This window comes from Octopus bimaculoides, chromosome 7 (genome assembly GCF_046866305.1).
Source record: "Octopus bimaculoides isolate indiv1 chromosome 7, ASM4686630v1, whole genome shotgun sequence".
Taxonomy (NCBI): Eukaryota; Metazoa; Mollusca; class Cephalopoda; order Octopoda; family Octopodidae; genus Octopus; species Octopus bimaculoides.
Window position 1 is genome coordinate 75,306,991 of NC_142934.1, and position 15,000 is coordinate 75,321,990.

General features: G+C 36.9%; 1 protein-coding gene across 3 annotated transcripts in view; it reads left to right on the forward strand.

Moving 5' to 3' along the window:
- The window catches only part of LOC106867909 (ionotropic receptor 25a), a 152,682-nt gene that overhangs the window by 117,586 nt on the left and 20,096 nt on the right, over positions 1 to 15,000 (forward strand). For all 3 annotated transcript variants that reach the window (XM_052969756.2, XM_052969755.2, XM_089355519.1), the window contains exons 7-10: positions 10,011 to 10,181; positions 11,732 to 11,839; positions 12,506 to 12,607; positions 14,262 to 14,441. In XM_052969756.2, coding sequence (XP_052825716.1) covers positions 10,011 to 10,181; positions 11,732 to 11,839; positions 12,506 to 12,607; positions 14,262 to 14,441 — 561 coding nt within the window. The remainder of the gene's footprint in view (positions 1 to 10,010; positions 10,182 to 11,731; positions 11,840 to 12,505; positions 12,608 to 14,261; positions 14,442 to 15,000) is intronic.

The window sequence follows — 15,000 nt, forward strand, 5'->3', positions numbered from 1 at the left end:
ATATATAAGGTTGAGGAGGGTATTGGATTTAACCAAACCCCGGAGGATACAGGTAATACCGAGTAAGTGCTGTATACCGATTAGTTTGCCCCAGTCGTTGTATGAACAGGATTGGACTATCTGTCCGCTTCAAACACATTGCGTAAGATACAATGCAATATATAAATGCACCGTCAAAAATCTATTACATAACTCTACTGCCACGTAGATTGGTGCAACTATAAACTTTAAACATCGTTACGCAGCCCACATGCACTCTTTTAGATACGACAAACACAGTAAATCTACAACATTAGCCAATCATATTCATCACCTCAAAAACAAAAATACCCAATACACCTTAAAATGGTCCATCTTAGACTCTGGAACTCCATACGAGGGCCAGCGCTCCAATTGCAAGCTTTGCCTAACGGAGGCGTTCCATATTTTAAAATACAATTCTCCCACTCTACTTAATCGATATAATGAAGCGTTTAGCAACTGCAACCACCGCTCTTTCCACACATTCAGGTTCTATCACAAGCAAAATTGCACAAATGATCACGCAACATAATAACACAACCCCCCCCCCCACAGGCAACCTATTCAACCTGGCAAGAACATCCATCTTTCACCATCTTTTTGAATAGGATTATTTCCTTTCGATCATCTCACCACACATGTACCACCAAATCTATTTCTTATATTCTCAATTTCACAAGAACACTACCTACACAAACAGACTACGTCACCTCTTTCAATCCCTTTCCACCGTCTATAAATAGGCTTGGCAGCATCCTAAAATACGATGCTACTAACTACCTTTCCCACCCATCCCTCTCCTTTATCTCTGTCCTTGGTTTATCACTCATACCCCCACCACCTATATACTTACACACACGCATTCCTTCCTACTCACTAGACCTTTTAACCTCATCCCCCTATTCCTCCTTCACTCTATATGCTCTTCCCCTCTACCCTGTTAAGACCAACTGACTATAAATATATCGCTACCATCCTCCGCCTATATATCTCCTCTATCCCCTTCCACATTCTATCTTCTTGACTTGACCTAATTACCGCTAACTTTTCACTTGACTTGGACATTCTTTTCGAGTAAACAAGCAAAAATCTATCGCAATATGGAATATATATACCTCTGCTATCTATGCTATATCAACTCTCGTTCCAACATAAACTTCCGGATTATTCACACAAGGATTACTTTGCACGAATTTCTACACGGATATTTACCACTGGAATGAAACTACACTTCAAGTACTGTTCTCTCTTTTTTCAGCACATCACACTCTTTACCACTTCATACTAAAAATATCCGCCTATGGATATAATAATAGATTACTTTATTTTTTTCTGTCTCCGATGAAGGGAAGTACTGGATCTTCCCAGAAACAGCTGTAAGACTCTATCCATAAAATTCTTCAACCTTACCTTTGCTCTCTTTATCTTTTTGTTTTTATATATTTACACACACACACACACACACACACACACACACACACACACACACACACACACACACACACACACACACATACACACACACACACATATATATATATATATATATATATATATATATATATATATATATACACATATACATACATACCAACACACACATAGATTTATATATATATATGTATATATATGTGTGTGTGTGTATGCATATATGTATATATTTAAGTATAGTCCCCACTAAAGTGACGGCGGGTGCTAGTCAGCACCAGTATTGCTAGAAATAAGAGTCAAAACCTCTCTTAGCCACTTAGAATCGTATTGCATATGTATATATGTATATGTTTTTTCTTGGTAAGTCTGTGGGTTTATGCTCGAGTGTGGGGATATTGTATTTGTGTGTGTGTATATGTATGTGTGTGTGTTTGTGTAGGAGGTTCGCATTGTATTTGTGTGTGTGTTTTTGTACATCTGGTTTTGGACATATGTGTTTCTGTGTGTGTTTGTTGTAGGTGTACACCTGGGAGGTATGTTAGAGTATACTGACTTGTAGTCTGTATTTTTGAATAAGATTATTTTCCCTCTTTATTCGTATTTGGTCAGTGGTGTTGTCTGGGCATTGGTATAGTGGGAAAACTAGGAATTTGGAGGACTTGTTTTGTTCACAGATATCTAAGTGACCACTAAGTGGTATCTGCATTGTGGTGTGGTCCCTCAATTGTTGGCGGTTGACTGTCATCCTCTCTCTGAGGGTAAGACTCGTTTGCCCTATGAAGTCTTTGTGGCACCCTTCACACCTAATGGCATAAAGTAAATTCTTTGATGTGCAGGTGAAGTTATTTTTTACTACAAAAGTGTGTCCCGGCTGGAATTTGTATGTTGTTCCTTCAATAAGGTGAATGCAAGTCCTGCAGTTAGAACGAGCACATTTTTGACGGTGGGTGGTGGACTTCTGTTGGGTAATTTTACATTGGTGAGTAGTTTTTTTAGGGATTTGCGTTGTCCCTGGCTTTTTATTATTTTATGTGTTTCGAGTGCTTTTTTTAGACGTGGGCCTTGACTCAGTAGTGGAATAGTCTTGTATATAATTGTGTAAACTTCTGCATTTCTTGGATCGTGTGTTGAGAGATACGGGAGAATATTTAGTGTACCTTGAGTGTGTTTCGGTTTTCCTAAGTCTTGGCCCGCTCTATTCCATTGTCAACTAATAACGTCTGGTAATGTCTTTCGAGAAGAATTGCCTTTAATTCTTGGAACCTTTTATTTCGCGTTCTATAATTTGAGACAATTGCAGAGATTCTTCTCGCTAGGTTGAAGGGGATGTTTGTCTTCGTGTGCTTTGAGTGATTGGAGGTGAATAGGAGGTATTGTTTGGAATCAGTTGGTTTGTTGTGGAAATCACTCGAAACCCATAAATGTTGGTACCTTGTTTATAATAAGAATGCCAAGAAAAGGAAGTTGGTCTTGACTATATTCCATTGTAAATTGGATATGGTTGTTGAGACTGTTGATTAAATTTTTGAAATCATTGAGTTGGTCGAGTGTGTGGGACCATAGGATGAGGCAGTCATCCAAGTAGCGCTTCCAATTCTCCAAAAGGTATTTGTGGAAAGACAGGCCGTATTTTGATTTGGATTCCTCATAAATTTGTAATTCTAGGTAGGCTATCACCAAGTTCGCATAAGTTGGGGGCAACTTTGGAACCCATTAGAGTCCCCGATACCTGTCTGTAGGTATTATTATTAAAATTTTAAAAAGTTGTTTTGAAGTATAAACTTAAGGCTCTCGATGATAAACTCTTTTTATTCTTTCCGGGACTTCATTGGGGTATTTTTCTAGCCAAAATTTAATGGCTTCCAGTCCATATTGATGTGGGATACATATATATGAACATATATACACACACGTATATATATATATATATATATATATATATATATATATATATATATATATATATATATATATATATATATATATATATATATGTATATATATATAATCAAGGGATCAGCAAATATTTGCTTCACCATATACCGAAGTTCAGAAATAGCAGCTAAAAAACATCGGAATTGGTTAGTTTTTCATTGTTTTTTTCTTCTTGTTTTTGCCTTTGTGAGTTACAAGTGATGCTATCTGTGAGATTCTCAGCTTTTTTAGCTGCTATTTCTGAACTTCGGTATATGGTGAAGCAAATATTTGCTGATCCCTTAATTATATTTATAAATATATATGAGCTTTTAAATAAGTTCTCCACCAATAATGGTGCTTTCATACCGATGGGCTTGGTAAAAAATTATTAATTGTTAATTGATTTATTAATCAATAAATTGATAATCCTTTACCCTTTTAATTTGTGTATATATATATATATATATATATATATATATATATATATATATATATATATGTGTATATGTATGTATGTATGTATATGTATGTGTGTATGTATATGTATGCAATATGCATATATATGTATGTATATATATATATATGTATGTGTGTGTGTATTTAAATATAACAAAAATGATCTTCAGTCAATAAAGATATTTTATAGCCGTTTTATTGAAACACCTATTCACTCTCAAACGTGTAAAGACGAACGCAAGCGCATACACCGATGCACTCACCCACTCACTCACTCACTCACCCACTCACTCACCATCACCATCACCATCACCACCGCCACCACCACATTCACCACCACCGTTCGCGTATGTATTATATTTTATATATTATATATACTCCCGTTAGTTTTTCGATATCAAATAACTATACTCCGTCTCTGAAATATATCTACACATCGTGATTGTTTTGACTCTTATTTCTAGCAATGCTGGTACTGACCAGCAACGCCATCACCTTAATGACGACTATATATATGTATATATATATATATATATATATATATATATATATATATATATATATATATATATATATATATATATGTATGTATGTATTTATATATAACGCAATGACATCACTGTTTCTTTCCCCCGGTATTTTTCGTGTAAAACGTATTACGTCGAAATAGATATATGATGGATATGAAAAGCAAACAAGAAAAACGCATTCTATTTCCCTGTTTTATCTGAAACAGTAATCAAAAGTAATTGTCAGTGTCATAACCAACGGAATAACCAGCACTTCGCCCGACTCTCTCTCTCTCTCTCTCTTTCTCTTCTTCACACACACACACACACACACACACACACACACACACACACACACACACACACACACACACACACACACACACACACACATACACGAACACTTATATGATTGCGCACATGTATTCGTTTATCTAACCATCCATCCTTCAATACTTACATACAAGTATTCGCACACACGCGCCTGTGCACACACGCACAGACACACACACCCACGCTCTAACACACACATATATACATCATACATATATGTGTGTATGTATATATATATATATATATATATAAACGCACACGCATATATATATATATATATATACGCCATACATATATATATGTGTGTATAAATATATGTATGTAAGTATATGTATGTGTGTGTGTATATGCAATATGTATATATATGTGTATGTATATACATATATGTATATATACATATATATATTACACACACACACACACACACACACACATATATATATATATATTGTTGTACTTGGGGATGGTCATATTGCCAGTTTAGCCAATAAAAACACGTGCACTGTATATTTGATGTTAATTTGCTTCAGCTTTATATTGCATTACATTACATTAATCCTATTTCGGCCAGAGTTCTTTCGTCCCACTTCTGTGACCTCATGGCTAATAGTTAGCAAGGTGGGACACACGTAAGAAAGAAGAAACCAAAGGACCACTGATGAGGTCACAGAAGTGTGACGAAAGAACTCTGGCCGAAATAGGATTAATGTAATGTAATGTAATATAAAGCTGAAGTAAATTAACACCAAATATACAGTGCGTGTGTTTTTATTGGCTAAACTGGCAATATGACCGTCCCAAAATACAACATCTGTTTCAACACACGATTTCACATCAAAAATCTTGCAAAACAAATATATATATATATATATATATATATATATATATATATATATATATATATACACACATATATATGTGTCTATATATATATAAATATGTGTGTATGTGCGTGTTAATAAGTGTGCATGTATGTGTTAATAAATGTAGCCGTTTTTATTGAGACAACGTGACTATTTACGTAATCATCTATTCACTCTCAAACGCGTAAAGACACGCGCAAGTGCATACACTCACTCACCCACACCACCACTACCACCACCACCACTACCACCACTACCACCACCACTAACACCACTACCACCACCATCACCACCACTGCACACGTATATATTATATATTATATATTATATATTATATATAATCCCGTAAATTTTTCGAGATCAAATAGCTATACTCCGTCTCTGAAGTATGTCTGCTCATTGTTAGTAATGTGTTATTTTTATGTCCTGTTTATAACACCTATCTTATTTTGTGTGTTTGATGATGACGATCAAGCAGATGGTGGGCGGTGGTGGTGGTGGTGGTGGGGGAGGGGTTGTGAAGGTGGTGTCGGTGCTGGTGCTGCTGCTGCTGCTTGTTACAATGGTGATGATGATAGTGTTCGTGATGTATCGGCAGTGGTTTTTTGTGTTGGGGTTAGTGATAGTGGTAGAGATGACAGCGGCAATAGTGGTGAATTTGGCTGTGTTGTTGTTGTTGTTGTTGGTGGTAGTGGTGGTGGTGGTGGTGGGGTATGAATGGTATCGATGGCAAAGACATTGCCCGTGGTGATGGCTGTGAGTGCGTGGTGGTGCTGATGGTAAATACACAAATACATAAAGTTTTATTTGTTGGAATGTCGATTACAAAAACAAATTCACATTTTAAACATGAGAAAAGTCTTGCATATTTCTACTGTTCCACTTACAGATTATATTTGGAGTGCAATTATGTACATGTCTATGTGTATACACACACACATATCTAAATATTTTACAGAAGCAGCAAAGTGGCTCAAGGACCAAGAGTTTCGTGCATTGGCACTTATCAAACATTCGGCCTTTGAGTCACTCTTTTGCTTCTATTAATAAAAATGTACATATAGTCATATTTTGTGTTCTGTCTTTACTGTTTGTATTACCATACCCTTATACATACATACAAAAGAGATCCGATAGAATAATTACTAGGCTTAAAAAAATAAGCCCTGGAGTTGAATTTGCCCATCAAGTATCTTTAAAGCGTTGCCCCAATATGGACATAGTCAAATGACTGAAACAAGTAATATATGTGTGTGTGTGTTTGTGTGTGTGTGTGTGTGTGTGTGTGTGCGTGTGTGTGTGTGTGTGTGTGTGTGTGTGTGTGTGTGTGTGTGTGTGTGTGTGTTTACTTCTAATATAGGATAAAACTTTTTCAAAAATATTTCATCATGTGGCCAGCATATCAAAATACCTTTTAAGGTGAAAATTATAAACTATTATAAATAAGGGCAAACGAAAAAAATTCTATGCCAATATGCTGAGAAATAGACTTTACATCGTCAATCACCACATACAATATACATCACTATAGCTACACATCGTGCTGAATCGAGGAAAGGAAGCTTACGGAATTTTTTTTAATGCGTTATCTCTAAATCGAACGATTTCGGGATTAATCTATACTGATGAACGAAAACTAGATCTCATTCTAGTAATCGCGAAATCGGCCGATACATAGTTGAGTTATTTAAAAGAAAGTTGGTTTCTTCTGTTGGTTGCTCGCATTCGGTACTAAAATGTGTTATATATATATATATATATATATAACACTTACAAGGGCTCAAATGATTTTAACTTACACTTCGAAATCTTTACTGAAGACTAAGTCCGTGGGCTAAGGGGCGTCCGTAAAAGGAATCCAGGTGAGCAGATATAGAGATAATGATGCAAATAAAAAAATAAAGCCGTCTGGGTTAGATACATAAAACATACATACATATATACATATAAATAGAGAGAACCAAGAATGAAAATATTCAAACGATGAATATTCATGTACAAATATACAGATATTTATATATTAACAGAGGAGAATGTGTAGTAGTACAGGTCTGACAGCTGTTTCTGGGGGGCTCGGAATTACGTAATAATGTTGGTAGATGTAGTTTTCAAAACATCAAGAATATGCAATCTGCTGTGGATGTATATAAACATTTCGGTAAATCCGGCTTCCGTCATTAGGCTGAAGAGATTGGTAGGTATTGGGTTATTCCATAAATAAGGCAGTTTTTTTTATACTTCTTTTATTTTTCAAAATTAGGTAAACAAATTTCTTTATTAATCTAAAATATACTCGCCTTCATTTTCTACAATGCTCTTCCAATTATGTAGTAGACTTGCAAGGCCCTTATTCCAAAATTCATTGTCAGTGACGAAAAATACTCCTCCAGTACTGTTCTGACCTCGTTTACAGAATTCATATTTTTTCCGTCCAAAAGATTTTGAAGACTGCGGAAAAAATGATAATCAGATGGGGCGATGTCCGGCGAATATGGTGGGAGGGGCATCGTTTCCCATTCAAACTGCTCCAGTCTTTGGAATGTCATCCTTGCTGTATGTGACTGATCATTATCCTGTTGGAAGTACACATTTCGTCTTGAAACATAACATGGTCGGTTTTCTTCTAGCGCTGGTGTCGATGAATGGTTGAATGACCAAATTCAAGTTTCTTTGCTAGTTTCCCAATAGTTACGATGGGATTTCGTTCCGCTAGGGTTTGCAGGACGTCCTCGTCGAGCCCTACAAATCTTCCAGGACGAGGTTCTTCTTCTAGGCTGTAGTTACCGGCTCGGAATATCTAGAACCGCCGTTGACACTAGCTTACGCTTATTGTCCGATCCCCATATACAGCATTAATATTCCTCGCATTTTCCGTTGCGTTCTTGCCTTTATTGAACTCATAAAGCAAAATATGCCAAATATGCTCCTTTGTCACTTCCGTTATAGCTTTGAAAAAATAACTATTATAATCGAACTCCAGTCTTCAAAACTTGCACTAAGAATAAGGACAAGGTACAATCATTGCCTGCTTTTAAAGCAAGTTGATGCAGGTAGTTTATCCTGTCCCATTCGACTTTTAGTTCATGCAATTGAAAAAAACCGCATTATATATGGGATGACCCAATAACATTTCAAATCAGATTGGAGGGAAATTTAACGGTAGAATGGGTGCAGAGGAAGGCCAATAGAAGTAAGTGGAGGGAGGAAGTAGGCAGCTCAAGGGGAGTGTTGAAGTAAGGAAGGGCAAGAAGAGATAGGAGAGTCAGAGCAAGAAGAGGGAAGGGTAAGTGACCAGGGTATTGAGAGAAGTAGAAGTGGTGAGTCGGGAGATGAATGGGAAGAGGTACGATGAGTATTATTGTGAGGGGTGGTCGTTGTTTGGTTTGACAACAAATGTTATAAGTTGGCGATAGTTGGGGCTATGAAACTGAGAGAGGGGAATTGATACAATGAGAGAGTGGAGAAGTGAATATTAAATTGGAGGGTGGCGAAGGGAGAATTCAAAGAATGAAGATGGGTTGACGACGGAAGAAGAATACAGCAGTAGGTAGAAAATATGAGAGTCAATAGAGCGTGGGGTGGACAGAGAGGGAGAAAGGGAGGGATAGGTTGGTAGCAAGAGCAAAGTAGTACTAAGTTGTTCTGGTTGAAAATGTTCGGAGTAAATGGGGAAGGAATTCGAAGTTTGAGGATGGGGTGACGGTGAAGGAGGATATGGTGGGTGAGAGGAATGTGCAATAGACAGTAGCCCTTACATACATACATACATACATACATACATACATACATACATACATACATACGTACATACATACATACATACATACATACATACATATGTAAATATGATATTCATTCATCAGTTTGTATCAGCCAAATCAAAGTGGAGTGCTCAATAGATGCTGTAGAGTATATGGTTTTATTTTTTTTATTGAATCTGAGATTTTGTTTTGCGATTCAAGTTTTTTTCTCCTTGCTAATTTTTTCTTTCAGAAGAATATAAACGAGAAACGTAAATGACTTTTCATTCTATTTCTTCCGATTTCCACATATATTTTCTCCTCGACTTACGATCTATATAACTTACGACTATCCGCACTTACGACCACATGCACTCACGACCACAAAATAAATAAACAATAAATAAACAATAAATATATAAATAATGGGATAAATAATGGGACGGTAATCGGACGTTGGGTAGCTGCGCGTACTATAAATATGGCAGCATTTGGCAACGCAGGCCTCCTTCAGACCTAGGCATCCACTTCCTTCTACTGTGTCTCAGTCGCTTTCAAGCATCAGCTGCGTTTGAATGAAAATAGTGCTGAAAAATATAAATTCGACATACGACCAACCAAATCGACTTAAGAACTCTCAGGTGGAACGGAACTCGGTCGTAAGTCGAGGAGAAGGTGTATATTGTTTAAATTTTGAAACGGATATTACATTCATTTTATTGTTTCTCTTTCGTTTCCAGCTGTACGAAACCTACCTAGCGGATAGTGTGACATTGATAGACACGGTAATAGAAGAACTGTCTCTGGACGCTAGTGCACAACAGAAACCATGGAACATTTGCTGTCCGCTTAGTGGCTGCACCATGCATGATATAACACCATCCGTTCAATTCATGGAAAAAGCAGTAGATGTGAGTACACCCTTCCCTTTGTTTTACACATATGTTGCTTCATGATAATATGGAACGTCTGGTGATGGTGAAGAGTATAATAATGTTGGAGTAGTAAGGTTTGGATGGTGATGGTCGTATTATTAGCATGGTTGTTGTTGTTGTCGTTGTTGTTGCTGTCGTTGTATGCCAATTACAACTAGGGTTGTTCTGGAGAAACAGGAGTTGTTTATGTTACAGCACTAGACAAGATTGCTTTAAGAAGCCCAGAAGGGATTATCTTTCCTCATCGAGCGAGATAATCTTGCGCCAGCTCCTACACCATTATGTTATATTACGCAGTTAGAAAAGTAATCAGAAGAAAGACGAGTTAATATTTGTAGACTTGCAACATAGTCCATTTTGCCTGAAGAAGCTCAGAGGGGTCTCGACTACTCTCATCTAAGTAGATTATCTCCCGTCAGATGCCAAAATGCTATTTCAGACATGAAACTTTTACGTAACCTCGAGATTTTTATGTAGTTCTTAATGTCTTGCATCGTTGTGGCCACTAACAGAAATCATCATCATTGTCGTCGTTGTCATCACCATCACCATCATCATCATCATCATCATCATCATCATCATCATCATCATCATCATCATCATCATCATCATCATCATCATCATCATCATCATCATCATCGTTGTTGTTGTTGTTATTATTATTGAGTGAGAGAGCAGTGCATGCCATCAAAGTGACACAGGGGAACAAATATACGAAGTCCAGTATACCCATTATGACTACCCCTTTGATAAGGGCACATCAAGCACATGCATCATAACCATATGTGCGCGACATGGTGACCTCATATCAAGATAGACAGTGCATGACCTTGCAGGTGAGGCCTAGTTGGCATTTTCTTCAGATCGAGTAGCCCCCCTCCCACTCAAACGGTCCCTGAATAAGGGTTGTTTAAGGATGTTGAACGCAACACCCATGTTTCCAAAGGCGAATTATCCAAACCCCAAATAATTCCTCTCAACACATGGCTATGATGCTCTCCCACTACTACTACTCATGATCAGAGATGCACATATCGTCAGCCACCAAGGGACATGCTCAACTGGTTAGGGTCAGGCAACTGACAAGCAAATCTGTGGTATTGAGCAGAATATTTGCTGTAGCCCATCTTTTATACCAAGACAAAACAATGTACATGATAACACTTCCAATCAGTTGAGATCAGAAACCATGAGAGCCACTGCCTGGTATTGCATCAGGGAAGTGGTACTACATCAGCGCATGATACTGCATCATGGGTATTATTATTATTATTATTATTATTATTATTATTATTATTATTAGTAGTAGTAGTAGTAGTAGTAGTAGTAGTAGTAGTAGTAGTAGTAGTAGTAGTAGACAAAAAAATTGCTGTTGTTGTAGTGGTGGCGGCGGTAGTGGCTGTGAATGTAATTGTTAGATGGTGTTTGCAGCATAAGTGCCAATTATCATTTCTTTGTGACATGAGTGATATGAGCGGTGGAGTAACTAATGACATAACCAAAATAATTACTCTTCTATAATACAGACACAGTTTTATGGATGTAGCGGACCATTCTCATTTGATTCCAAGACTGGACATCGCCAGGTGACATTTGGCTTGTATCATCTAAAGAGCTCTGAGATTGCTGAACAGGTGAGACAAAATGGCGATTTCATATGATTTGGTTTAATTTGAATATAGAAACGTTTAATGGCTAGAGATTGTGTTGATGATAAGTGGGTAGACACAGTGTGTGGATGTTGACTGGTTAGATAGTTGCAGGATGTTAACGTTGACTGAACACAACCCCCCGCCCTCATATATATATATGATTTTAAATTCTCAATCGCAGAATAATGCTATATTATAAGCATTATTCTGCGATTGAGAATTTAAAATCACTTTAACTTTCTAAGACATCTCAACGCTTCTAAAAGCAAACTTCGTTTGTTTATTTACGTTTGTCGTAATTTGAATTTAATACACACACACACACACACACACACACACACACACACACACACACACACACACATATATATATATATATATATATGCAAACATACATATATACTCACAAGTTAGGTTAGTTGAAATATGTGACATACATTTCAACTAACCTAAATTGTGATTATACGTAAACACTGCTTAACGCATTTACTCCGATATACATATATACATATATTATACGTATATGTATCATATATGTGTGTGAAAAATGCACACACACACACACACACACACACATTCATATATGCCTTTTTTCAAATACATCATTTACATGTCTCAAGTTCGTTTTTGTTATCTTGTTGTTTTCAGTTTGGCTATTGGAATCGAACTTCCGGTTTGGTTCTGTTTAATCCGAACGAGACCCACCGCAACAATTGGCGTTTTAAAAAATTGCGAGCTATAACAATAATTGTAAGTGAATATAATAACTACCTGCATACCTTATCTTAACACTATTTCTCTACTATAATAACACCATTTCTACTCTAATTTTTCAATAACATTATTTCCCTACAATAAAAATTACTCATCTGTAACACTACCACTGCACTATACACATTAACACCTTTATTGCACTGCAAATTCCGCCAAGGTCGACTTTGCCTTTCATCCTTTCGGGGTCGATAAATTAAGTACCAGTGAAATTCTGGAGTGGATGTAATCGGCTAGCTCCCTCTTCCACCAACACTTCGAGCCATATGCCTTTAATAGAAAGGATTATTTACACTGCAATAACACGTATACCCTCGATTACATAAATTTGCAGACGAAGACCGATAGATATAAAATTGGTACGTTACACCTTTCATGCGTCTTTAGTTTCATTAAACATTGAATTTTGACTCCAAGCAATTTTTTCAGCATTTCTAAATTGGATGTATTTGAGAGCATTTGTCGGAAGATTAAGTACATAAATTTAGCATTAGTTGGATCAGTTCAACTTTCTGAGACATTAAATGCAGACACAAATATTTTAAAATTCTGAAGTACTCTAGTCAAGCCAGATTTTCTTGCATTTGCGTTTATATTTTGCCTTATATCTTTAAAACCGGAAATGTCCTAATATTGGTTTCAAATTTTGGCACAAAGCCAGCAAGTTCGTGGGAGAACCTAAGTCGATTACATCGACCCCAGTTCTCAACTGGAACTTATTTTATCGACCCCGCAAGGATGAAAGGCAAAGTCGGCCCCGGCAACATTTGAACACAGAACGTAAAGTCGGACGAAATACTGCTAAGCATTTTGCTCGGCGTGCTTACAATTCTGTCAGATCGCCGTCTTGGAAGAGTCCTAATATTAAAACTCATGTTTTACTGACAGATTTTACTGTGCGCTTACAAAATAATATAGAGTTTGGTACAGGGATTTTCAAATGAAATTTTCCCACTTTTAATTAAATTCGAATCCTCGCAAAAATTTATTGAATTAAGGTGTAAGTATAGGTTTATTTGTTTATTCATTTTAGTGAACTAATTATTTGTTCTGGTTTGAAAGTCTAAATATCTCTTCATTTGGAAAACTTGATTTTTCTTTTGTCTATGTCAACGCAATCTGTGCTATTATAACACCAATATAAGTTCCAAATTTCGGCCCAAATCCAGCAATTTCGGGGGAGGGATAAGTCAATTACATCAACTCCAGTGTTCAACTGGTACTTATTTTATCGATCAAGAAAGGATGAAAGGCAAGGTCGACCTCGGCGAAATTTCAACTCAGAACATAAAGATGGACGAAATACCGCCAAGCATTTCGCCCGGCGTGCTAACGATTCTGCCAGCTCGCTGCCTTGATAATAAAACCTATATTGCAAAACGATTAGAGTATTGAGGTTCTGTAAAAATATGAATCATTGCATCAGTATAACAACTTCATTTCAAGTGTTAATGTTGTTGGTGATGATGGTAGAGCTCTATTTAAACGACTACACATTCCTGCTCCTTGTACACGCATAATAATAAAAAATATCTTGAATATCTATCGTAGTAAAAAAGTTATTACCGTTTCTTTTTATTGCTGTCTCTATTTTTATTGTACTTTTCTATTGCTACTGTCTCTCGTATTGCAGGAACCCCCGTTTGTGGAACTACACAATGGTACCTTCTCAGGCTATACAATCGATGTGTTTGAGAAAGTGGCCAATATGACCCATTTCGAATACACCATCAGTGAATGTGTTGACAAGAACTACGGCACACTGTTCAAAAACTCTACTTGGGGTGGTTGTATCGGACAAATGCTACGTGGGGTCAGATATAACATTTATTTATTTATCTGTCTCTGCTGTTTTCTTTGTTGTTTATTGTTTGTATGCTTTATGGAGCGGTTAATAAGTGTTGAAACGGTCGATACTGCTCATATCCTCCTTATATTTCTGTCATTATGTTACACGCACACATACATACGCAAACACACACACACACACACACACACACACACACACACACACACACACACACATATATATATATATGTTTTATTCTTAACTCGTTTCAGTCATTGGACTACGGCCAAGCTGGATCATTACCCTGAAGAGCTTTGTCAAACAAGTCGTCACTAGTACTTAATTTTTTAAGACTGGTATCTATTCTATCTGTTTCATTTGCCGAACCGCTAAGTTACAAACTAACAAATTAACAAGCCCTTGGTCGGTCCGGTGTCATAGTAGAAGACAATTGCCTAAGGGGCCATTCAATGAGACACAACCTGAAATCATGTGGTTATGTGATCTGGAAGCAAACGTTTTACCACACACCCACGTCACACCTGTACACACACACACACACACACACACACACACACACACA